This window comes from Melospiza melodia, chromosome 3, assembly GCF_035770615.1.
Source record: "Melospiza melodia melodia isolate bMelMel2 chromosome 3, bMelMel2.pri, whole genome shotgun sequence".
NCBI classification, from domain to species: Eukaryota; Metazoa; Chordata; class Aves; order Passeriformes; family Passerellidae; genus Melospiza; species Melospiza melodia.
In genome coordinates, this window is record NC_086196.1 from 111,792,685 (window position 1) to 111,818,166 (window position 25,482).

General features: G+C 44.9%; 1 protein-coding gene across 2 annotated transcripts in view; it reads left to right on the forward strand.

Moving 5' to 3' along the window:
* ACSS1 (acyl-CoA synthetase short chain family member 1) overlaps positions 1-25,482 on the forward strand; it is a 41,604-nt gene that overhangs the window by 4,741 nt on the left and 11,381 nt on the right. For both annotated transcript variants that reach the window (XR_010027205.1, XM_063152664.1), the window contains exons 3-13: positions 8,720-8,919; positions 10,099-10,274; positions 12,171-12,323; positions 13,919-14,066; positions 14,354-14,491; positions 15,064-15,156; positions 19,412-19,524; positions 20,101-20,227; positions 22,361-22,488; positions 24,258-24,321; positions 24,884-25,002. Coding sequence is in view for 1 of the 2 variants with exons in the window: in XM_063152664.1 (XP_063008734.1) it covers positions 8,720-8,919; positions 10,099-10,274; positions 12,171-12,323; positions 13,919-14,066; positions 14,354-14,491; positions 15,064-15,156; positions 19,412-19,524; positions 20,101-20,227; positions 22,361-22,488; positions 24,258-24,321; positions 24,884-25,002 (1,459 nt within the window). In the remaining variant the exon portion in view is untranslated. The remainder of the gene's footprint in view (positions 1-8,719; positions 8,920-10,098; positions 10,275-12,170; positions 12,324-13,918; positions 14,067-14,353; positions 14,492-15,063; positions 15,157-19,411; positions 19,525-20,100; positions 20,228-22,360; positions 22,489-24,257; positions 24,322-24,883; positions 25,003-25,482) is intronic.

Consider the following 25,482-nt stretch of genomic DNA (forward strand, 5'->3'; position numbering starts at 1 on the left):
GGCAGCTTGGCTAAGTGCTTTTGCATTTTGCCATTCTGGTGGTAAATGAGGAGATGGAACCTGAGGTTTTTCCTTGAGTTTATGTATGTTTTTCTCCCAGGTTTGTGCACTTTTACCTCTCTCTTTATGCCTCAGGCATGAACACTAGGGGTAGGCAAGAGGTGACAATTGTGCTCAGATCAACCTGATAAGAGAAGCAGCCCAACAGACAGCACAGCCTCATCCAAGGCGACTCTAACCTTCCCCTCAGTCTGATACTTGAAATGTACTGTGCTGCTGCAGACACTCAAACATCTTATCTGCAATCTCTGGAGATAAGGGACAGCTTTTTTGAACTGCAACAGGACTGGCTTTTTTCCCTGGCCATGCCCAAGCTGGGCATTTGGAATAAAGTATTTTTTCAACCTGTGGAATTGTGATTGCTGTGACATGAAGACAAGTAACCCATATCTAAAAACTGAACCCTTCTTTGTGCAGCCTTACACAGACACAGTAACTGGTACCAGGAAGGAGAAAGATGTATTGGCAATCTCTATTTTCAAACTTCTGCCTGTATTTGAGAGCCATTTTTCTGTTTCTGCCTGATACTCTGGGTCAGGTGTGACTGCATTTGAGTTTCTCAAGAGACTTTGGTCCTACCTCGTGGTAAGACAGGTCACTCAGTTCTCTGCTTATCTCATTAAGGCAGGAATAGCTTTGTTGAAAACAGCAATACCCTATGAGTATTTTGCCTTTTCTGTGGTCTTTGGGCTGCATTTTTACAGGTTTTAAATGGGTCAGGAAGGCTCAGTTGAAAGCCTTTTGCAGTAGTGCCTTATTTGAGCTGGAAATTTTGTGAGGGAAAGCCCATCAGGGAAGGAGGTGGCCCAGGAGCTGGGATGCTGGTGGTCCTTGGTGAGCCTTCTGCAGCACATCAGCCTCAGTGGAAAGGGGGAATGAGAGGGATGCTGGACATGTCTTGGCAGAAGAGAGATGCCCTTTTCCTTAGGATCTGGATGCTCTGTTAATGGCACAGCAGCCTCAGAGTGTGAAAAATGCCAATCACTTGTTTTTAAAATTTTAAAAGTTTAATCGTAATAAAATGGTTATAAAAATAGTAATACAATTAAAGTAATAATAATTTGGACAAATTGAATTAGGGCAATATGAGACAATAACTACAAAGAGTTACAGACATCTGGGTACCTTTTTCTGGGCAGCTAAAGCCCAAAAAAGGACCCACGTTAACAGAGGATTAACCCTTAAAAGCAACAGCCTGTTGCATATTCATACACCTCATCCATGATGCATAAATTCCATTCAAACACAGGATTCTGGTCAGTGTCAGCTTCTTCCTCTGAATCCTGATAGCACCTTCAAGGCAGGAAGAAGTTCATTTCTTCTGCTAAGAGGGCAATAACTTCTCTTTCTCTGAAAAACTGAGGTGTCCTGTGGCTGCTATTTTGCTGCAAGTCCTTTCTTTAAAAAATTATCCTACATAGCATAGTTTCTATTTTAACATTTTTATAACCTAAAACTATATTTAACACACTACTTAAAATAATTAATACAGCATTACTTTCTAACACAACACATATAATATTCACTTTAATATTTGTGAAAAGCCAATCATAAAATACATGCATTTTTCACAAGAGTAAGGGCTTAGCACTCTAGGAAAACAAAGACTTTAATTTGGGCACTGCCTCATGGACCAGCTTTGAGTAAGGTCGTGGATTCAGCTGGGAGAGAGCTGTCCAGGGCTTATGTGCAACATACTGCAAGGCACCAGTTTTCTGCATTATCTGCTTTGCAAAGCTTGCTGCTGTGAGCTGCTTCTCCTCAGAGATAAGCCCTGGGCAACACAAGGAAAGATGCAGCTGCTGGCCTGGTTCTCTGCCTTCTCCTCAGGGGAGTTGTCAGGGACAAGAAAACAGCTGAGTGCTGGCCTTGTTCCCATCACAGCCTGCAAAGGAAGAAGGTGGATGTGCAGCAAAAGGGCTGGAACAGGCTTTCTCCTCCCTGAGGAAGGGAAAAACCTTCATCAGTGGGTTGTGCTCTGTGACGGTGTTCACAGGGTTCTTATGTTGAGGGAAGAGACGAGGATCTGACTCTGTATTTTAGAAGGCTTGATTTATTATTTTATTATATATATTACATTAAAACTATACTAAAAGAATAGAAGAAAATGTTCTCTTCAGAAGGCCAGCTAAGTTAAGAATAGAAAGGAATGAATAATAAAGGTTTGTGGCTTGGACAGAGAGCAGAGCCAGCTGGGCTGTGATTGGCCATTAATTATAAACATCTGAGATGGGCCAATCACAGATCCACCTGTTGCATTCCACAGCAGCAGATAATCAATGTTTACATTTTGTTCCTGAGGCCTCTCAGCTTCTCAGGAGGAAAAAATCCTAAGGAAAGGATTTTTCATAAAAGATGTGTGCGACAGTCCTCCATGCACTGGCTGGAAACACAGCTGCCCTGAAAGTGCTGTCCCAGCTGGCTCATCCTTGGCAGAAATAAAGCCTCAGTTTGCCTCCACTGTGGGCAAGGAGCTGGTGGGCTGTGCTGTCAGTCAGCCCACATCCCTGTCAGCAAGGTGGGTTGTGTTTGTGCAGCAGAGTCCAAGCGCTGTGTGCTAGGGAAGGAATCCAAACATCTGCTGGTGGGCAAAGATACCCAAAGCCATGGGTGAAACATTTCACTTTTGCACCAGGAGATGGTGGCTGCCCTTACAAGTCCAGTTGTGATTTTGTCCTGTCTCTCTAGCTGATGCAGCTCAGCCTTTCAGGAAAAAAAAAATGTTCACTGGCCATTTTTGCTTTTTCTTCCCTGTGGGTTTCATTTCTGTCAAGTAGAAATTTAGCTGAGTTTCAATTCATCTCTGGTTTTGAATGAGTAGCCAGGAGACTTATTTTTTTACTGCTTTGTAACAACAGGGAATACAACACTCTTGGACTTTGGTGGCTGCAGTCAGCAAAGTGGGGACAGATCATGCAAATCAGTTTTTGAGAGGCTCTCTGGCTCTCCAGAGGCTGAGCCACCAAAAGGTCATTGCTGGGACAGTGGCTTGGCAGCACTGTGGTGCTGCGAGCTGGCAGCTGAATTTATTGTCAGAAGGGTCCCGCCAGACCAGGAGTGTTTTGTCCTGCTCTGTGGATGTAGTCAGGGCTTTTGAAACCTTGCAGAGGAATTCCCCAGTGCATTGCTGAGCTGGGTTTTTAAAGGTTCTGTGCCTTCCAGAAGCAGGTGGAGTTGGTGGCCAGAGCTGTTGGGTTGCGGCCTCTGTAAATTCAATGACAGGATGTGTTGAAGACAGCAGCTGAAGTTATGCCAGCCCTCCCCCTGTCTGACATGGGGCTATTTATTCTCTCTGGTGCTCCCTGGTTTACCATGGTCTCTGCAGTTTATCCACCTGTGACCCAGAGGATCTGCAGAATCCCATGGCTGTTGTCAGTGGGAGCTGTGGGAAGTGGGCACCAGAATGCATTAGGTAACCTGTTTTTCAAAAGGGTTGCAGCAATCAGTTTATTTCCTAGAACCATAGTTTGGATTAGGCTGAAACTGTTTGAAAATTCAGGTGTCCAGAGTGGGCATCAGAGCACAACTGCCCAGCCTTCCTGCAGATATCCTGAACCCAAGGCAAGGGAAACCCCTTGTAACCTTTTTCAGGTGAGAAAGTGAAAAATCCATGATCTGTCTTGGATGGGGAAAGCTGCAAACCTGGGAAATATTTACTTGTCCACTTTCTCAAAAGAAGGGTGATCACTTTGGTGCAGAAAATGTTGCTGCCAGAGGGAGAATTCAAAATGCAAAATACAAAGTAGGGAGTGAGGAAAGCTAAAGGAGCAGAAATCAGGGTCCTAGGTAGGTGGAAGTGGTTGGACATCTTCATGAGCAACATGACAGCTATGCCTTTAAATATGGATTCCTCAACCTGAGCTAAAATAGATGGAATTGTATTAGAGATCACAGTGAAGACTGTAGCTGGAAGCCATGGTGGTGCTTGCCATTGGCAGCAAAACTCTTTTCCAGAGCTGCCTTTGTAAGTTGAGGTTGCAAGTAAATTTTGCCCAGGCTTGCAGCTTTCCCCATCCAAGACAGATCATGGATTTTTCACTTTCTCACCTGAAAAAGGTTACAAGGAGTTTCCTCTGCCTTGGGTTCAGGATATCTGCAGGAAGGCTGGGCAGTTGTGCTCTGATGCCCACTTTGGACACTTGGCCTGAATTTTCAAACAGTTTCAGCCTAATCCAAACTATGGTTCCAGGAAATAAACTTGATTGCTGCAAGAAATTGTCAACCCAGCTTTTGTGCCATGACAGCAGAGAACATGGCTTGGGCTGAGGCTCTAAACCAGGTACTGTCAAAGCCTGTATATGGCATTGAATGCATTAACAAAAAGTCTAGAATCATTTTGCAAGAGGCTGCTTGCCAAAGAAGATCTTGCTGCAATTTTTTGTTTTTATGTAAAAGGACCTGACTTCCTTTGTTTAGAAAGCTGTATACTGTCTTGCTGTGGCAAAAGGTAAAATCAGACTTCTTCCTGGAGTGCTGTTTGTGCAAAGCATCCCTGAAATGCGTCAGAGAAGGGCCACGTGGTGCTGATGGCTTTTACAGAACTTGTTCCAGACACTGCACTGAGCAGTGGGCTCTGGGAGCTGTGCCTGGGGAGTGATCTGGGAGAAATGTGGTCTGTCAGTTCCTGAACAGAGATGTGAGGACAGGGAGAGGAGTGCTGTCTGTTGGATTAAACAGAAGGACTGGCTGAGCAATGATGTGCTGGCTCTGTTGGAGGGCCAGCCTTGTAGGTCTTGTGCTGTGGTAGCTGAGGAGATGCCTGCAGTGTGAGTGATGGGCCTGGAACACAACAGGCTCAAACCTTATCTATGGGCAAAATGGAAGCACACCTTATAGAGAGGGAAACAAAAGTTAATTATTAGTTTTAGCCCTTTACACTCAAATCCTAAATCATACAGAAAGAAATAGGTCCTGTTGGTCACCACTGATCCCCACATTGGTCCAGCAGCAGTCCACATGTCTCTTTCTGGTCCTTTGTCTGTGTTCATTAATGCCTCTGCCACTGTCCTGGCTTGCTTTGTTCTAAATGCACAGACTGGATCTCTTGCTCTTTCTCCTTAGCAAATGATCTCCCCTTCTGCTTGCTGCTTCTCCCTTTCTCCTCTCTGCTCTGACACTTGACCCACTGGAGCAGTGTTTTCCTGTCCAATTTGTTCTCTTATTTGCTCTCAGCTCTTACAATTTGCTTTTGCAGAGGATCCTCAGATTGTTGTTGCCATGAACTGACCCTGCGGTTTCTGTGTCAGGAGGGGCTGAGCACTTCCCTTGGCTTGCAGCACATTTCCTTCTCCTGCAGTGGCTCTGCTGAGATCCTCCTGCTGTCTGCCCTGCTTGCACAGAGCCTCCAGCACCTTCTGTGGGCTTTGTTCCTCTCTGCTGGTTGTTCCTGCCTCCCTCTGCTGGGTGCAGTGCCCTGCTCTCAGTGGCTGCACTGGGAATTCTCCCAGGGAATGCAGGCAGCAGGTGGATGTGCCATGCTGCCAACGCCATTCCAGCCAGCATTCCATGGCACTGCCTCTGTGTCAGGGGTGGGTTTGAGGGTTCCAGTTACTCTTGGCTTGAACTGGAGAGCAAGCCTGACTTGCTGCCACAGGAGCCAAAAGACATCCCTGATGCTCAGGGGTTTGTGGATGTCTTTGTTGGAGTTCTTGGCTTCACCTTTTCCTCACCTTTGTGTCCATTCCTCCATGTGCTGCAGCTCTGAGGGACCTCCAGGGCCTTTCTATCCCAGCATTACAAAGAAGAGGCAGATAGATTCATGGGTAAAGACTGATCCATGTTGTCTATCACCTTACTTACACAGGCTCATTAAGCAAATATCATATTTGGGTTAATCATAAAAAACAATGAGAGCTTCTGCCATTGTGGTCACCAAATCCTGAATAAGCAAAAGGAACATGAGGAATCATGGAGTTGGTCAGAAAACAAACCTTAGCCAGAGATACTCTGGTATTTCTGTATAGGAGAAAGAGGCTGCAACTCAGAAAGCACTTGAGTATTTTCCATTGAAGATAAGAAGTTTTCCTTTTACTTTCTCACAGCTGTCTCTCTGGGGCTGGTTTCCCTTCATGTGCTTTGTAGTTGAGCACCTTTTGTTTTGCCTCTTTGCTATTTATCTACACTGAAATTTTTCTTTAATGCAGCATCAGATAAATTCCAGACCAGAAAATGTGGCCTTTTAGGACAAACCAATGGTTGGGTGGGAATTCATTACTGCAGAGTTGCTCAGTTCATGAGCTCAGTAAAAGCAAAATAATAAATCTGACTGTGCACCTCCATGGTCATGAGGGGCTTGGCAAGAGGGGTTCAATGTTGTGCTTTTGAGTTTAGGCTGATCTTCCACTATAAGGGATTGGGGAGAATTCAGTCTGGGGTGCAGCTGCTCCATCCCTGCTTTCTGCAGGCTCGTGATCACCCTGCAGGGGCAGCTGTTACCAGAGAACTGGCACTGAACACGTCTGGCACCTCTCTGAGTTCAGAAATGGACTCTTTACTTGATGATACAGGAATAGTCTTAGAATAAATAGAATAAATAATATAGAATAAATATAAATAATATAGAATAAATAGAATAAAAAATATGAAGTGCTGTGCCTTGGATTTGTCTCATTTTCCTTGTCTTCTCTCTGGTGTAAGATAAGTTAAGGGGTGGACACTCCAAAAATTACTATTCTCAGCTTATAGTTTTGATATTTCCAAAGCAGAGCACTTCAGCTTTTATTTCCAACTTGCAAAGGTTTAAAAAAAGGAAGAAAATATTTTTGATGGACCAGAAACAACTTCTCATTTTATTTGCAGCTTAGCCACCAGGTGAAAACTGGGTTTTTTTTGCTGCTATTGCCAGTTATGGAAGAAGAGGATACTTAAGATAAGGATTCATGCTTTACAGCTTACTAGGGAATGTAACCTCCTCCAAATTAATTTCTTTATTAAAAGTTATGAGGTCCCTGGTGGTGTAGCTTAGAACCCCTAAGGGCTCACAAGTGGCAGATTGATGAACATGCTGCAGGGTAAAGACGTTTCTCTTCTCTGGGCCTTGGTACTCAGAGAGTTCCTGAGCCCAAAGGACAATTCCTGGCAGACCCTGCCAGTCTGCTCCTCAGAGCTGATGACTGGCACCAGAAGGAGAGCTCTGCTGCCCCTTGTCAGCACCTCCTCCCTTGGCATGAGACCTCTCCTCACCTGGCACAGTATCCCTTGTTCCCAAAGCCCTTCCACTGCAGGGATACAGAGCTGTTCAGTCCATGGCAGCATCCTGGTTCCTGGTTTATTTTATTTATCCCCTGTGCAGGCATCAGAATAAGGGAACGTGCAAGCCCTTGCCCACAAAGTGCTTTTTCATTCCTCAGAGGAACATTTTTGCTATTGTCACCATGTCATAGCAGAGTCCCATGAAAAGAGACTTCGTTCCCGTTCTTGGTGTTCCTGAGTTTCTCTGTGCAAGGGTGGCAGCAGTACCTGTGTTCTGAAAGGCTCTTGGGCTGCAGGTGATCCAGCTTGGACGAGAATCTTGTACAATCTGCCCCTCATACAAGTCCCTCCAGAGTCCTCCTGTCTTTCCTCGTGCATGCAAACGTGTTGCTTACCCTTGCAATTTAAAGAGCAGCTCCTGCTACAGGAGCCCTCCCAGCTGTTGCCCCACTTCAACAGTGTGGCAAATCTTTGGACAACACTTCCATTTCATCTTGTGTTTATCCCACTTGTGTTCCCAGTGGCTTCTGACTGGGTAAAAAAGGCATCAGAAGTGACTGAAATGAGCCCTGATTTCTGGAGTGTGAAAAATGCCAATCACTTGTTTTTAAAATTTTAAAAGTTTAATCGTAATAAAATGGTTATAAAAAAATAGTAATGCAATTAAAGTAATAACGATTTGGACAAATTGAATTAGGACAATATGAGATAATAAATACAAAGAGTTACAGATGTCCAGGTACCTTTTTCTGGGCAGCACGAGCCCGAAAAAGGACCCACGTTAACAGAGGATTAACCCTTAAAAGCATCAGCCTGTTGCATATTCATACACCTCATCCATGATGCATAAATTCCATTCAAACACAGGATTCTGTCTGGTCAGTGTCAGCTTCTTCCTCTGAATCCTAACAGCGCCTTCGAGGCGGGAAGAAGTTAATTTCTTCTGATAATGGAGCAATAAATTATCTTTCTCTGAAAGATTCAGGTGTCCTGTGGCTGCTATCTCAGTGCCAGTCCTTTCTTTAAAAAAAGTATCCTACATAGCATAGTTTCTATTTTAACATTTTTTATTACCTAAAACTCTATTTAACACAGTACTTAAGAGAATTAATACAGCATTACTTTCTAGCACAACACATATAATATTCATTTTAATATTTGCAAAAAGCCAATCATAAAATACAGAACTTACATGCATTTTTCACATGGAGGCAGCATGACAGCACCTGGCTTGCTGCCTGCTGTGGTCCCATTACAGCCTGGCAGCTCTGGACAGTGCCTGCAGCTCTCACTCCTGTCCTTCTGCAGCAAGCACCACTCTGCCCTTTCTTTAAGATGCCCTGTACTGCTGAGATGAAGTGCAGAGGTGACCATGGAGCCTCACTCTGCCCAAGTTCCTCCTTTCTTTGCTCAGCCCCGTGTCAGTCAGGTTGTGCAGCCACATGACAGCGTTCCTTCTGTGCCGCAGGGAACTTCAGGATCTGACTTGCCGCCTTGCCAACACCCTGAAGAAGTATGGGATCCAGAAAGGGGACAGGGTGGCCATCTACATGTCTGTGTCCCCGCTGTCGGTGGCTGCCATGCTGGCCTGTGCCAGGATCGGTGCTGTTCACACCGTGGTCTTCGCTGGATTCAGCGCCGAGTCCTTGGCTGGCAGGATCATGGACTGTGAGTAGATGCAGCCTGGGGAACAAACACCTCTGTTTCAGAGCTCCAGGCATGTCCCAGCCCTGTGTTTTCTTGGCAGGAAGAGTTTTCTTGGTTCATTCTCGCCTGGCAGGGCAGTTCACCCTCCCCTGCAGAGTGCAGTGAGGAGCCTTGTCCTGAGTGACACATGCAGTGTCCTCTGGCCTTGGAATATTAATAAATTGCTTAACATTCAGTGTGAACTGGGTTATTGCTTGACAGCAGTGAAACTGGAAGGAAAACCAGAGCTTAGGGATAGGGCCTGATTTGTTGTTTAGCAGTATAATTGCAGAGTTTCTTTGGTGCTCTTGGACAGAACTAATTCTGCATTCTCAGCTGGGATCCTGTGATTTATGTACAGTACTGGAAGTGTTGGCAGCCTGCCCCGGCTCTGTGAGCCCTTCTACCAGCAGAATGAGCTGTTCTCAGCCCCAAAGTACTTGTACATTGTGATTAGGTAAAAAGTGATGCTAAAAATGGCAACAGAAGAGGGAAATAGCCAGTGGCTCATGTCCTAGCAGTCACACTAGTTTCTTTGTGGCTAATGTGAGGGAACAAGTTTTACAGAAATTGTCATGTTCTTTTCTTCTTTCCAGTGGAGTTGATCTGCAGAGAACAAGTGCATGTTTTAGTTACCCCTCACACAGGGAGCTGGGAAGAAGCTGCTCTGCATGCCAGCTTTGCCAGGCAGGGATGGATGGTTTAAACTGCAGTGAGTGACACTGAGCCTGGGTGTTGGGAAAGACTTCCTCACATTCATGATAGGCTTTGGAGTGGGCATTTTCCTCTCATTCATGATAGGCTTTGGAGTGGACATTTTCCTCACATACATGATAGGCTTTGGAGTGAACTGCTGGGGAGAGGGTAGGGTAGATGCCACTGGAATGTTTTAGAAAGATGGAAGGGATAGCTGTCAGGAGTGGTTCAGCTGAAACAGACCCTGCCTTGACTGGATAACCTATGGAGGTCCCAGCTACCCTTAATCTCTGTGTGTCTCAGGTGTTAAAGTGCTTTCATCAGTGACACTGACTGGTTTTTGACTGACAGCAGTTCTGAGTGTTTGTCACACATGTTGTTCTGTACATCACCCCCAAAGTATTGAAAGTTGGGTACTAGCCTGGAGGACAGGCTGGCATGTCTGCTAACTCTTTCTCTTTGTAGCTGGATGCAAAGCAGTTATCACATACAACCAAGGAGTCAGGGGAGGCCGGACCATAGAGCTGAAGGCAACTGTGGATGAAGCTGTGAAGAACTGTCCAAGCATCAAACATGTGTTTGTGGCTCAGAGGACTGATAACAAAGTCCACATGGGTGACCGTGATATTCCCCTTGAGGAGGTATGTTCTTGTTGGATAACTCTTTTTAGGTCTGAGTGTTGGCCAGGATAATCTTTCTCTCCATAAGTGCTTTTGGGACCTGAGTTCTGCTCCTTACAGCATCTTCATCCTCAAATGGACTGCCTGTATTTACAGCCTGCTAGGATTGTAAGTCCAAGCAGCTCAATCTATGTCTGGTTTATCTCAGCATGGGCAGGGGCTGTGCTGCTCCATTTCACAAGTCCTGCAAACAGTGCTGAGATTTAGGGAGTGTTTCCTGAGACCCAGAGGCCATGGAGAATCGTGGCTGTTGTTATTTTACCGCGTTCAGACACTCTGTTATGGATTGCATGTGCACTCAGAGTGGACACTGCTGAAAGGCAGTGCAGAAATAATGAAGTTCCTGGAGAGGCTTCATCCAGCCATGAGCAGTGTTGTGGCTGTCCCATGGTGGTAGAACAGTGATGGCTTGGAAATATTTAGAGCCTGTGCTTCCTGGGAAAGAGAACAGCAGTTGTTTTTATGTGTTTAGCTGGCACACAAGGGATCCCAGCCTAATGCAGAAGTAGCTTTATCAGTTTGCTGGCAGCAGTAAACAGGAACTACTCATACTAATAATGCCTGGAAAAAGCTAATCTGCTGGCAAGATAATTGCTCAAGAGTCTCTGTGCTGGTCACATGAGATAGGAAGAAGCAGTAGAGTAAGTTAAACAGAGAAGACAACCTTTACTCAGAAATTGTCTTGCTCCTTATTCCACAAAGGACGTTCTGATTGTTTTCCTTGGTCTGCAAACAGCCTGAGGTATTTTAGTGATCCAAGAGCTGAGCTCATCCCATTGTCAGTTTTGGGATCTGAAACAAAACAAGAATGAAACAGTTATTGGTGTTAACTGTCCTTGCTGATCTTTACAGAAGCTGTACTTTCCAGCTCTTGTGCAATGGCTTACTGCAAAATTTAAGCTCATGTTGTAATGGAGCATATGAGGATTTCATCTTTGTTTCAAAAGCTGTCAACCTGAATTGGCAGTGCTGAAATGTCATGAGAAATACCTGAGATGAGCAGCAATGCTGTAACTCAGAGGCTAAGAATTACATTTTGTGAACTCTTCCTATTTTATTAAGCTTTGTTTGTCAGACACTTTTAAACAACTGGACCTGCTGATGGTAATGTTCACTTTAAGTACAGTGTGTTTACAGTGTATTCTCAAAAAAAGGCAGCTCCAAGAAATTCCTCCGAGGGGCCACCTAATAATTCTGGCAGGAATTATTCATCAGGACAGGACAGAGCTCAAGAGAGGCTCTGGCCCAGCAGGGCTTTGCATACTTCCCTCCTGTGGGGGTGAGGAGAGCATCTCACCCAGCTGGCCAAACAGGGGAGGATGAAGAGAGTGACAGAGGCAGGAGAGTAAAGCACTCTTCTGCTGGGAAGAAAAATTAGAATTTGAGGATAGACAGGACAGTCATCCACTGCTGGGGCCAGGGAAGGGAGGTGAACACACAGTTTAACTGCAGCACTGCAGATTTTATAGGAAAAGGAAAGTACTAACAATGCCCAGCCAGCCTTGCTGCTGCTGTCAAGTGTTTGCAGTCACATTTTGGATTTCTACCAGCAGCTTGCAAAAGCTTGAAATGTAAGCAGCTATGACTTACCATTTTTTCCCCAGAAATGTTATTTTATCTGGCCAGTTCTCCTTGACTTCTCTGCCCAGCAGAGGTACTGGTGGAAATATTAGATGCTGTGCTAGGAACCTTTCCACCAGGTGAGCCCATTTGAGCTGTGATACATCCATGGACATTTGTGAGAGGCAGCAGCAGGGGTGGCTCTTGTCTCTGGATGCTGTGGCCTTGCTTACAGAGGGAGTGATGCTTGGCTCCTTACAACCAGTCTTTCTGTCATAACCACGTTTTCTTTCTCAGGAGATGAGCAAGGCAGATTCCGTCTGCCCTCCAGAGAGCATGGACAGTGAAGATGTGCTCTTCATGCTGTACACCTCAGGCAGCACTGGGAAACCCAAAGGAATTGTTCACACCCAGGCTGGGTACCTGCTCTATGCTGCTCTCACACACAAGGTAACTCAGCTGCCCCCTCTGAGAAAGGTTCACTTGCCTTTTATCAGTGCTGACAAGGGAGGAGTGCTGCATTCTCTGCTTGCTGCCCTGTTGGTTTATGGGTTGTAAACAAGCTGGAAAGCATCTGAGCTGTGTAATTAATCTTCAGGATTTGTTCTGAGCAATATGATACTATGCAAACCTGAACAAAGAATTATGAAAGCAAGGAAATGGCAGTGCTGCTCTTGCATTTAAAACGTGCCAATGTTGGCTGGCCAAAATTTGCAGCTGAGGAGATTCTGGAAAGAATCTTACTGGCAGTGGTAATGTGGATATTATTATAGCATTTTGCATTGGGAAGCTGCACTTTTTTATTTCAGAGAGGATCTGGACTCTTAAACCAGCCTCTTCACATAGTACTTGTTGTATGAAGAACAAAAGTTGTATTTCTCCTCTTGTGGTTGCACTTCTGTTCTGCTTTTCTGGGCGATCTAGGGAAAATGTTTTAACCTCCTTTCTCATGAAAATGGAGAGAGTCAAGGCACTGCTTCTTGAAGCTTCTGGTCTGAGGTCTGCATATTAAAAGGTAACAGTGAGATGAGGAGAGGACTGTGGTAAAAGATTCCCATCTGGTTTTAGTGGTATCACCTGTTTGTAATCACACACAATTCATGTGAAGGTTTTCCTTCTTTAGGCTGACATGGCTGAATTTTAAGAAGATTTTAATGTTCAAGTGTCATGAAGGACATTTTTTTTATATCAGCTTTCCTAAGTGACAGCATAAACACCAAAGCATCTCTTCCTTAGTCCAGAAGGTAGATCTGCACACTGGTGCATTTTCTCCACCTGCAGAGTGCATGAGAGGGAAAGGCACATGGAAAAGTGAGGTGAGAATTGTCTTTTCTAGATAGAGAGATCAGCTGACCTATGTGATCTCTGTGGTCTTTGCACTCACATGTGACACTCTTGTCACACACTCGTGGGTTTTTTTTTAGTTCTGATCCATAAACCTGACTCCTTATGAGTCAGGACCTCTTCACCATATGGTAGAGGAGTTAGATTTACAGTGGGAAGCATTTGCCATATCCAAGAGAAGATAATGAGTTCCCCAAGATCTTTATCTTGAGTTTGATGAGCAAGGAGAGGGTAGCATCTGGAAAGTGATGCAGTAATATAGAGAAGCTGAGCAGTTAAGAATATTTCTCAGTAAATGTCTTAAGGGCACCGATCTCCAAGTAGGTGATCCAGATCTCTCCAGATGGAAATCTGTTGATATTGGTGAAGGATCTGAGACTCTGTGGTCTGCAGTTTCCCTGCGACTCAGAATCAGCTGTACTGTGTGGAGCACCAGGAGCAGGCATCCTTAGGTATCCAAGGCTCTGAGCTTTGGTTGCTTTGTTGAGCAGCTGCTGGTACAGCTGTGCTTCCTGTGTGTTTGCAAACGTGCCAGGAGCCTGGGAGCCCTGGTGCTGGTCCCTCTGATTCCCTTCCTCACCTCAGGCTGCTCTTTGTGTGGCCACGGCTCCACTTGCCCTGTGCACTCTCCTGCTCCCAGCTGGATGCCCAGCCCAGCACCTGCACCAGGCAATCAGCTGGCCTTACATTTATCTTTGCAGTATGTGTTTGACTACCAGCAAGGCGATGTTTTTGGCTGTGTGGCCGACATTGGCTGGATCACAGGACACAGCTATGTTGTGTATGGACCACTCTGCAATGGAGCCACCTCTGTCCTGTTTGAAAGCACTCCCGTGTACCCAGACCCAGGTGAGGAAGTGGTGGGAAAAGGTTTGGCTGGATGTGGTAAAAGAGGTTTAGAGACCTGTCCAGAGTGACCTGCCTGCTCAGGAGAGGTAAGCTCCATTGCTTTGGATCATGTGTGTACAACACTCAGGAACATCTGTGAATCCAGGGTAGGGAAAAGAAGCTGTCATTGCTTTTGCTGTGTACTCACAGTAGCAAGAGCTCCAAGCTTTGGCTGTTAACCTTTCAGCTGAGTGTTTGCAGCAGTATATCAGTGCTGGAAAGGGAAAAAGGCACTTTGTGATTTGCAGGTCGTTACTGGGAAGTGGTGCAAAGGTTGAAGATTAATCAGTTCTACGGCGCACCTACGGCGATACGCCTGCTGCTGAATTATGGAGAAGAGTGGGTGAAGAAATATGACAGATCCTCCCTGAGGGTTTTGGGTTCAGGTAAGGGACATGAAATCTTCATCTGAAAAACACAAATGGTTCGAGCTGGTGAAATGAAGATGCCAGAGGAGCTCAGCTGATCATGTGGAATGTGGTTAGAAAAAAGATGATAAAGCAGGCTCTGTGTCTGCTTTTCAAATATTTTCTCAGCAGCAAAATCACATTTTGGGTCCACTGAACTTTTGTATGATTGCCTGTTTCCTGGATTATTTTGCAGGATCACATTCTTGACTAAAAATATTTATCTAAAGTTAAAGGGCATCACTTTGAATTTTACTGGCATAGGTGACCCAACCAGCATTTTTCTGCATTATTTTCCATTCTGAAGGTTATTACATGACCTGCATTGATTAGTTACTTTCAGTGATGTTAATTTCTTGCCTTTTGGTCCTTCTGGAAAAAGTCAATCCTCATTTACAGGAGTGCATTGCAGTCCTTGGTGCATCCCAGGAAAAGTGTGGCGAGCGTTCTGCTTGGAGATCTTGTGTTCAGCTTGTGGTGCACCGAGAGGGAGAATGAACTGCCTGCAGTCTCCTGGGTCTCAGGCTGTTTTCTTTCTTCTTTTGGTGTAGTGGGAGAGCCCATCAACAAGGAAGCTTGGCAGTGGTTCTACCAGGTGGTGGGAGAAGGGCGCTGTACCCTCGTGGACACGTGGTGGCAGACAGGTAAGAGGCAGCACAGGGCACCCTGACCGGTGACAGGCTGCTGGTGGGGAGAGAGGGATCAACACATTTCAGTTTGATCCAACAAGTCTGTCAAAAAATCCCTCCTGGCATTTGGGTAAGCTTTGGAGAGTCACTGGGGAGTAACAGCAATTTATGTGCAGAATGTGTTTTACAAAAGCAATAGCAGTGTTGGGTTTTTTGTTTTCCTCTAAATGTTCTTTGATATTTTGAGTGTTGGAAAATGCCAATTGCTGCTAGAATGATGAGGCAGAAATTGAATTTCTGGGCAAAGCTGGCAATAGTTAACTTGAATTGCAAAACTCATGTTCAGTTTATTAGCTGTACTAACCTTGTTATGGTGTTATCATGCAAAAGCACTGAAAGCACCACATGGCCACAATCTATACTTAGGTGTGCTTTCTTCTCCTTTCTGGAGATGATCAGGGCAGGATGGAAAACAGCTGTGTGGTCAAAGGGACCTGGTGCAACTGCTGGTGCAGATTGGAAAGGAGTGAGTGGAGACTTGCTGGCTGCCCACCAGGAGGACAGTGCCATCCCCCAGCAGGGCTGCTGAAGAGCACCTTGTCCCATGATTGAATTGATGTTCTGTAGCTGCATTGGCCCTGGGGCTCTGATGCCTCAGAAAGGATGCACCTGTGTATTGGCAGCAGGCTTGGACCAGCTGAGTGCAGCAGTTGAGGGTTTTTTGCTGTGAGCAAGCTGCTGGACACAGTGGGTGCTGTCTCCAGTCCAGCTCCCTCCTGGCCCCCCTGGCCACGTGCTGTACCCAGAGTGGGGCTGCACTGCCTGTGGGGCCCTCTGCTTGAAGAAATCCTGCAGCTCCTTCCTGGCTCTTTCTCAGCACCCAGTCCTCTCTTTTCTGGGCACCAGCACTCAGGAGTTGCTAGAGGTGTCTTGCAACATGTCCTTCTCAAGTCATGAGATCCAGTTTGCCATGGAGACAGGAGCACAGCTGCTGGCATTCTGCCTCTGCTGAGAAATAGTCTTGAACTACCATTGAGCAGCATATTCATTCCCTTTCCAGTCAAGCTGCTCCTGATTTTGTCCTTATTCCTGCTAGCAGGCTCTCTATCTCAGTGTGATAAATTTTCTTCTGGCACACAACCAAGTTCCATTTAATCCAGACCAGACTTGCAGGCTCTTTTTTTTTTTTTTTTTTAATTTTCAGATTTGAAATAAAACCACCTCAGAATTCAGAGCAGCAATGTTAACTGCTATCTACCTCACCTACTGATTTCTTAAATCTTTTGGGTACCTACATGCTGAGCAGAAGGGAAGATGACTGTTTGGGTCTTTTCTCATCATTTGCTTTCTTCCTCACTGCTCTGAAAGAAAACACCATGGAGAAGCAGTTGGTTACTGCACACTGATGGAATTGAGAAGAATCCAGTTTTGCCCTAACACTTTTTGGTTTGTTTAATTGGTGCATGCAGTGTTCATGCTGTGTTATCTATTTCCTCCAAAGTACAGCGTTATATCTTGTATTAAACTGTATTTCTTCTGGGATTTTGTCAGGTGAGGGGTTAAAAAACACCCACTGGACAGTCTGTTAGTGCAGAGTACTTGGTCTTGCCTTGAGCCAGGCACAGTTTTGTAGGTAAACAGTTACCAGCTCCTGGAAGCATAACTAATGATAAATATTTATGACATTGATTTTATTAGAAAGTGGAATCAAGCTTTTTCTACAGTTGATGCTTTAATGAAGAGGAAGCCAATTTAATCCTGGAAAGATTATATATGCCATTTAAACATAAAAGGAGCGTGGGAAGGAGCAATGTGATGGATGCTGGCTGTGGTCCTGCAGTGTCACCTTTCCCATGCAGCTCCAGAATTGCTGGTTAATTGTGCTGCTGTGTCCTCCACGGGACACTGCTCTCCAAAGCACCAACCTGTTGCCAGCTAATAAAGCCTGGCAGGCATCAGCAAATGGTGATTGAAGAATCCACTTTAAAGCCTTTGGATGAGGCAAATGAGTGAGAGAGCAATCATGACAAGCAATTTTAATAGTGGGGTGAGTGCAGATGAAAAATTCCTATGGATCTTGCTGTTCAGATACCAGGTTGTGATTGACAGGAGTAGGACCAAAGCTGTGTTTGAGTTTTAGGTGTAGTTCTTCATGATGCAGAAGAGTCACTAGGTATTTCCACTTTTGCCATGGATTTCACCAAAAAAAAGCAGCCGTGAGGAGTCTCAGGTTTCTGTGGTTGAGGTGACTCCTGAGGTTTTAGAAAGTCTTTTCTTCCCCAGCCCCGTGACCGAAAAAGAAGTCAAAATTGTTGGTTTTGTTGGTTTTGCTTTTCAAGGTTATTTATTTTTTCATATCTATTCCATTCTTTCTCTGACCCACTGAGGTCTGTGCAGCAGGTTGGGTTGTGACACACTGACTGCCCTTGAGGAGGTGTTAGCTTTTTATACTAAGAACTAAGTGCACTTTATTTACAATAATTTTCCAATACCTATCACCTATGTTAGACAGTTTCTCTACTCTAAACCAATCCAAAAGTGCCACCATCACAGCAGAAGATGGAGGGCAAGAAGAAGAAGAAGAAGAAGGACAGGACATGCCCAGATTCCTCCATCTTGCTTCTTGAACCCCCATTCTAAAACCCCAAAATTCTACTTTTTCATCCTGTGACAAATTAACTATCATTCTACTCAAACTCTTGCAGCTTATAACTCTTCACACAAAGTTGGTAATTGTTTCCATGGGCTAAAATTGAAGGCACAGGTGTTTTTCACTCCGTGCCAGGGTCTCTGAGCCCCTTGCCAGGGTCTTGAGTCACCCAGAGGAATTCCTGGGTCCTGACAGAAGAGAAGCTGGTTTTGAAAGACATCTCTGGATACCCCATGGAAGCTTTTGTTGTTGGCATTGTCTCACAATGATTTAGACTGGGCTGGTGCTTCTGGAGCAGATTTCCCCAGAGCAGTGACTCCAATCTGTCTGTGGTGGCAGAGAGCTCTGCTCTGCTGCCAGCCAGGATCTCTCCATGTGAGAGGAGAGCCTTGTTCCAAGCACCCATCCCCTGCTCACACTCTGCTGTCCTTGCCCAAAGCCTGGGTGGGTTTGTACCCTGCTGACAGTGTGGAAACACAGCTTTTCCCTGCCAGCTCTGCCTCTGAACAGAAAGGCTTCATAAGGGCAGGGTAGAGCCTAGGAGTTTTGCTTGATGTCATCTGTCAGTGGCTAAAACTGGTACTTCTAAACCAATTTATAACAGGTCTTCACCATGCAAAAAAATTTTAAGGCAGCCTTGCTACCATGCAGCTCCCTCAGGAGTGAGGCTTTGCTGGCTGGTGTGTGGCTGGGATGTGGCAAACACCATGCTGGAGCACAGCTCTCAGTGCTGCATGGAGGATGAGGAGTGGCTGAGCAAGAGCAGGCCTCAGCTCACTCAGGGACCCTGTTCTGGTGCAAACAGAGGTCAGCAGGTGCTTCCTCCTGGAACAATCCAAGCTCCTCTCTTCAAAAGTTACAGAAAACATGAAGTGAATGCATGCCCATCAATGAAATGAGAATATTTCTATGTGTGAGCCACATGTGAAAACATTTGCCGCAGATCTAAGGCTTAAGGACATCAGAGACCCTCTTTGAGAGCTGGATGCCAATTCAGGGTCAAAATCAGCCATTCCAACCCCTGGTTTCAATTTTCGCAAGCTCAGCAAAGCTGGTAGAGGAATGCACTCTCCATGTGGCAGAACTCACCTTTATTTATAGAGCTGTATTTTTAAAATCCTTACTCTCCTTTGTTTTTGTTTCTCTCTTGTGTTTCAGAATTAGATTTAGAACAGAAAAGACCTCATTAAGGCTGGAGTCTGATTTAATGCTCATCCCAGCAGGAATGAAAAAGGATGATTAAATGGTTCAATTTTGACTAGAAAATAAGCTCAACCTGCCTGTAAGGGGTGGGTTAATCTCATGCTCTGTAATAACAGTAATTCACACTCCTGAAGTGTTTTTCCTGCTAACCTTAGACAGCTGTGGAAACACTAGAGGGAGATAAATCCCCTGACAATGCTGATGATTTCCCTGTAAAATCACTTCTGGGTAGGAGTTGGGGCTGCTGAGTGCTGCCCATGCCAGGCCTGTGCTTCTGGGTCCTGCAGAAATCATTCCTAGTGGCTCTTTCTTGCAAGGTGCCTTCACTGTTTTCTTCTTGACCTAAGAAGAGCTGGAATTTGCTTTCCCCCAGCAGCGGATGGACTACATATATTTTGTTTTTAATTTTTCTCCCAGAAACCGGTGGCATCTGCATTGCCCCACGTCCCTCAGAGGAGGAAGCTGAGATCGTTCCAGCCATGGCTATGAGACCTTTCTTTGGGATTGTGCCTGTGCTCATGGATGAGAATGTGAGTTGGAGCTGTGCTGGGTGCCCAAGTGAGGAGCTGGTGTGTGTTTTATGCTTTAATCACCTTTTGGATGGCAAAAGAACAGGATCAAGAAGGAGGCTTGTTTCTCCTTAAAAGTGGGGGAATAGATGATCAATTTATATTTATGTATTTATATAACTTTATATATCTATATGCTTATATATTTCTATATTTCTACATTTCTATATTTATATAATTTTATATTTATATATGCATACATTTTATCTTTATATATTTACATAATAGCATAATTTTATAGTTATATATTTATATTTTATGTGTATTTATATTTACATATTTAATAACTATTTATAAATATTTATATGTAGATAGAGAGAGAGAGAGCATATCTCAGTTGTCCATACGGATTTCTCAACAGAGCATTGCAGGTGTCTACAAGAGCAGTTTGCATTTATTTTCTCATTTATTGTGACCCTCCCCTGGCAGTCTGCAGTGAGCAACAGGGTGACTCTAGCTGGATCAATGACACACAGAAGCTCTTTATTATTCCTCTTTTGCTCACCTGTGTCATCCTTGCTGTGCTTGAACCTGCAGGGAGAGGTGATAGAGGGCAATGATGTGTCTGGTGCCCTCTGCATTGCCCAGCCATGGCCTGGCATGGCCAGAACAATCCATGGAGATCACCAGCGCTTCATTGATGCCTATTTCAAAGCCTACCCAGGTAAGGACAGGGCCAAGGGAAGGCAGTTTCACTGCACTAATAAGCCCCCTGAATATTTTCAGCATGAAATTATTGAATATTCAGCATGAATACTGAATATTTCTATGCCATGGTGGCTTGGGGTGTGTGTCACAGGTTGCAAGCAGGCCCTGATGGTTTTAGGTGGTGTTGACCTTTCTAGCTGTCAAAATGGATGTATTTTCTAGAAAACTTTAATGCCCAAGCTTTAAAGTCCAAGTATCTTTTCTCTGGAGCTTTGTATCTCACTTGGAAAAAGGCATATTGGATGGAAAATACCTCATGCATCACTGAATCTTAACCCTGTGATGCAACCTTCCTTTTTAAAATATGGTCAAGTTGTCTGGTAAGTAACTAGAAGTGGCAGGGAAATATTTTTTGTAGGACATTGGACAAGACAACTGTCTTCACTCAGGAGAAGAAATTCAAAGGGATTTGAAAGCTACAGGGTGGCAAGAATTAGACAAGCAATCCTGAAAATTATACAAAATGGGCTGGATAATAAGAATGGGAAACTGGCACAAGAAATTGAATGACCCCATAGTCTCTTATTACTCTCTGCATTTGCATTTATGTCTTGTTGGTGTTTAGTTGGTAGTTTAATTAATCTGGAAGGGCAGAAAACATGACTGAAAGTCCATGAACAGGGCAATAATGGGTCCTGGCAAGAACCACCTTTGGATTTCACAGCAGTAGCTGCCTGCTGCTTCTCAGATGTGCCACTGGAACAATCCAGATCCAACATGGGCTTGGTGAAGAGCCAACACAATCTGTGTCACAGGATGTTCCTCAGTGACACTGGAGTTTCCAGGAAACCTTGGGCCTTTTCCAGTTTCCATCAAATGGTTTAGGCCCTCCATGCTTATCATGGGCTGGTTTGGAGTTTTTAGCTGATCTGATTAGCAATGTTTCTCCCACATTCACCTGCTAGAGAGTGACTGTTATCTGGGATCTGGATCTTTGTTAGCCGGGAGGGAAAATGGCTTTTCATCCATCCTGGTGTAAGTGATTAAAAAAAACCTGGCAGTATTCCCATGTACCAAATGTAATAGAGCTGCTCCCTTTCAGCTGAACAGCTGGACTTTTCCACTGGCTGCTGCCAGCAGCACTTCTGAGCTTGACCAGTTGCCTGTGGCATGATGGCAAATGGCATCTGAGGGGGTTTTGCCTTAGCACTGTGTGCACCAAGAGGTGTGAGCACACAGTGGCTGTGCAGATGTTGGCATGATCTCTTAGAGAGATCAGAGAGCCCTCTTGGTTCTGTAAATCCAGCTGAGCATGGTGGGTTGTGTGGCTGGGCTTGGTTTTACATCAGGAACATCAGCCCCTGGTTGCTGCTGATGCCTGCAGTGATTTGTCCATCTTGGCAGAGACCTGAGTGCCACAGACATATTTCATGAAAAGTCCTTTTGTTGGGATCTTTTCTCCTGAGAAGCTGAGAAGCCTCAGAAATGAAATGTAAACATTGATTATCTGCTGCTGTGGAATGCAACAGGTACATCTTTGATTAGTCCATGTTGGTTGTTTCTAATTAATGGCCAATCACAGCCCAGCTGGCTCAGACTCTCTGAGAGTCATGAGCTTTTGTTATCATTCCACTCTTTTGCTTGCCAGCCTTCTGATGAAATCCTTTCTTCTATTCTTTTAGTATAGTTTTAATATATATAATATATATAATACAATAATAAATCAGCCTTCTGAAACATGGAGTCAAGACTCTCATCTCTCCCCTCATCCTGGGACCCCTCTGAACATCACCACACCTGACCTTCACCATCTTGGTGCTATTCAGGTGCCACCATCACCCAGAAGATGGAGGCTAGGAAGAAGGAGAAAAAAAGGACAGGGCACCCCCAGATTCCTCCATTTTGGGAGGCCCCATTCTAAAAACCCCAAAATTCTACTTTTCACCATGTAACAAACTATCATTCTACTTAAACTTCCGTGGCCTGTAATTCCTCATATAAGGTTGGTCATTTTTTCCTCAAAGGCACAGGGGTGTCTTGGGCTCTGTGCCAAGGTCTCTGAGCCCCCTGGCAGGGGCTGGAGCCAGGGGGATGTCCTGGATTCCAGCACACTGGCACACTTGCTGACCTGCCCTGTGTCTTTCTGCAGGTTACTACTTCACAGGGGATGGTGCTTACAGGAGCCACCAAGGCTACTACCAGATCACAGGGCGCATGGACGATGTCATTAACATCAGTGGGCACAGGCTGGGCACGGCAGAAATTGAAGATGCAATGGTAAGAAGTTCCAAGCAGGTGGGGGTCCCTTGGCAGGGCATATTCTGTGGGGTGGGGTGACCCTTTCAAAGCAGCTTTCAAACCCCTGCCCCTGCATAGGCACGGCTTGATGCACAATGAAGAGCAAAGGCGCAAGACGAAGCAGCTCCCTTATTGAGGAGACAGCAAATGAGCAAGTGAGGGGAGCCACGCTGTGGGCAGTGCCTGCAACTGAGCTCTCAGAGCTGTGTTACCTCTCAGTGATGCAGTTATATGGTGGACACTTCATAAGTGTCTCTCCTATTTCTTCCTTCCCCTCTGATAATATCTTGCATGTGTGAAAGAAAATATATTTGGTGTTCGCAGGGGTCCCAGGATGAGGGAAGACATGAGAATCTTGACTCCATGTTTCAGAATGCTGATTAATTATTTTATGATATATATTAAAAGAAAATTATATATTAAGACTATACTAAAAGAATAGAAGAAGATATTTCATCAGAAAGCTAGCAAAGGAAAGGAAAGAATGATAATAAAATCTTGTGACTGACCAGACAGTCCAAGACAGCTGGACTGTGATTGGCCATTAATTAAAAACAACCACATGAGACCAATCACAGGTGCATCTGTTGCATTCCACAGCAGCAGATAATTATTGTTTACATTTAATTTCTGAGGCTTCTCAGCTTCTCAAGAGAAAAGATCCCAACAAAAGGATTTTTCATAAAATATGTCTGTGACAATACCTGACCTCTTCTCCCTAAACCTGTGGTTCCTGCTTATCTGAACTGGCTGGGTATGCATGAGAATTAGGCAATGTTAAACACAAAGCAACACTGATTTATGTCATCTGCAAAACTAGCCTGCCCTTTTGAGAGAAAATAATATTATCTCTGGAAATTGAAAACAAATAGTCCTCAGAGGGTTTATATTTAAAGCTTGACCTGTATATTTATTTCTATATTATGTGCCTTGCTTGCAAATGGCACTATAAATGTAGTATCTGATGAACCTGAGCTGTGTTTGCATGGAATACAGGATCCTATTTTATCCTTTATAAAAGTAATTCTTTTTTCTGTGCAAGTTTCTGACCATAGCTACAGGCTCCAGCTCCTCTCACAATCTATGTATGTGTATGCATGTGTAAAAGAAAATATATTTGTGTGCCTAGATTGCTCTATGATGTTTACTTTCATATTTTAAGGTAATTTAAGATAACATAATCCATTCTTGGGTGTGGGATGCAAATGCATGGTTTCTTCTGGTCTGTGCAGAAGAATGTTGAATTAAACTCTGCAGTGCAACAGAAGTAATCATTGATGTGTAGCATAGTAACAAAAATGCATTTTGGGTTAGGGAATGAAGAAATCTGATTCTTTCCACTTTCTGGTGTGCTCTGGGCACTTATAAACACAAGTCCAGTGTGGGCTGTGATGTTGGCATCTTCCCTTTTTACCTCTGCTGGCCACAGCTCTCTGCAGCACTGAGCACTGCAAGGCTGGTTTTGCTTGTGGTTTGGCAGTAGCCAGTTGCCATCTGGGACCACAGCCATGCACAAAGAAAGAGAAAGAGGCTTTCCAGCTGTTGCAAATTCAGCTTGGTGTGCAGTGGGCTTAGCAGTGGGTGGTTATTTTTTGTTTATAAAAGCAGGGCCAGTGCAGAGTTACTCCCTGAGACGTGGCTGTGGCCATGGCCACCAGCTGACCCTGCAGCAGGACATTGGCATCCAGCTTTCCTGTAGGGCTTTCAGCAGCTCTGATTTGTGTATTTTTGCTTGACTTTTCGTGAAGGCTGATCACCCTGAGGTCCCTGAGACAGCTGTGGTTGGGTATCCACACAAGATCAAAGGAGAAGGTATGTGAAAAGCAGTGTCCTGACATGACATCTGCACGCACTTCCCTTAAATTCTAACCCTGCTTGTTAGCAGTTGCTGAGGGAATGGGAGGGCAATTTTCCTTAGGCTGACTGGCACTGCTGCCCCAAGAGATGAAGACAGCCAGGAAAATAGCTACATGTTCCTAACCTGGGTGTTACTCCCTAAACTGTTTTCATACTTAGTGTTCGTGTATATGGTAGAGCTTCCTTTAATAGGATTGTGCTTAGAAGTGTGCTCTGAACAGAATGGGAATGGCTGATTTACATTGGGCAACCTCTGATCCCAATAACACTTTGGTCATTTATGTTGACTTGTCATTTGTCACTGACATCAGTCACAGATGCCAGGAAAAGGCTGGGCCATCATTTGAGGGCTGCAGTCTGACTTGCCTTTGTAAAAAAGATCAATAGTTTTCTTGTCAGTCCCTAGATTTTGCACAGGAATGATTTGAAACCTTCTTTGGCATTCAAATGAGCATCCTTGGCCTTTCCAGACAGTATCTAATGTGATGTTTGTGGTTTCTGCTCATTTGTCTTCCAGGTGCCTTTGCTTTCATCGTGCTAAAGGAGCAGACAGCTCGTGTAGACCACATCAAAGAAGAGCTCAAAGCCATAGTGGCTTCCAAGATAGCAAAGTATGCAGTGCCTGACCACATCCTGGTAAGTGGGAGACTGAAACTGGTGCCAGCAGCAGGGAATGGTCACATCACACAGCCCTCAGTGTCCTGCCTGCAGGATAAAGAGGCAGGAAAACAGCACTGGCAGGAGGGATCCAGGGAGGAGGAGGGCAGGTGCAGGGGTCTGTCTGCATGTGAGAGGGGCACTGAGAGGCAGTGGCACTGCCCAGCTGGCTTGCAGTGATGGTTAGCCACATGCAAGGTGGACACCAAGGCACAGGCAACAGAACACAACAGGAGCAGCCAAGAGTGGCTCCTTCAACTTGGAACACCCCAAGATATCCTCAGTGGATGGGAGAAGCTTCCAGAGCTTGCAGGTGTGCAAGGGAATGCCTCCATTTCCCTGTGGTTTGGGGTAGTCCTACAGAGAAGTCCCCTAACTCTTTCCTTGCATGTCAGTAAATGCTACAGAATTTTGTAGCCTGCTTGGTCTGATTGTGCAGCAAAATGTGAGACCTGTTGG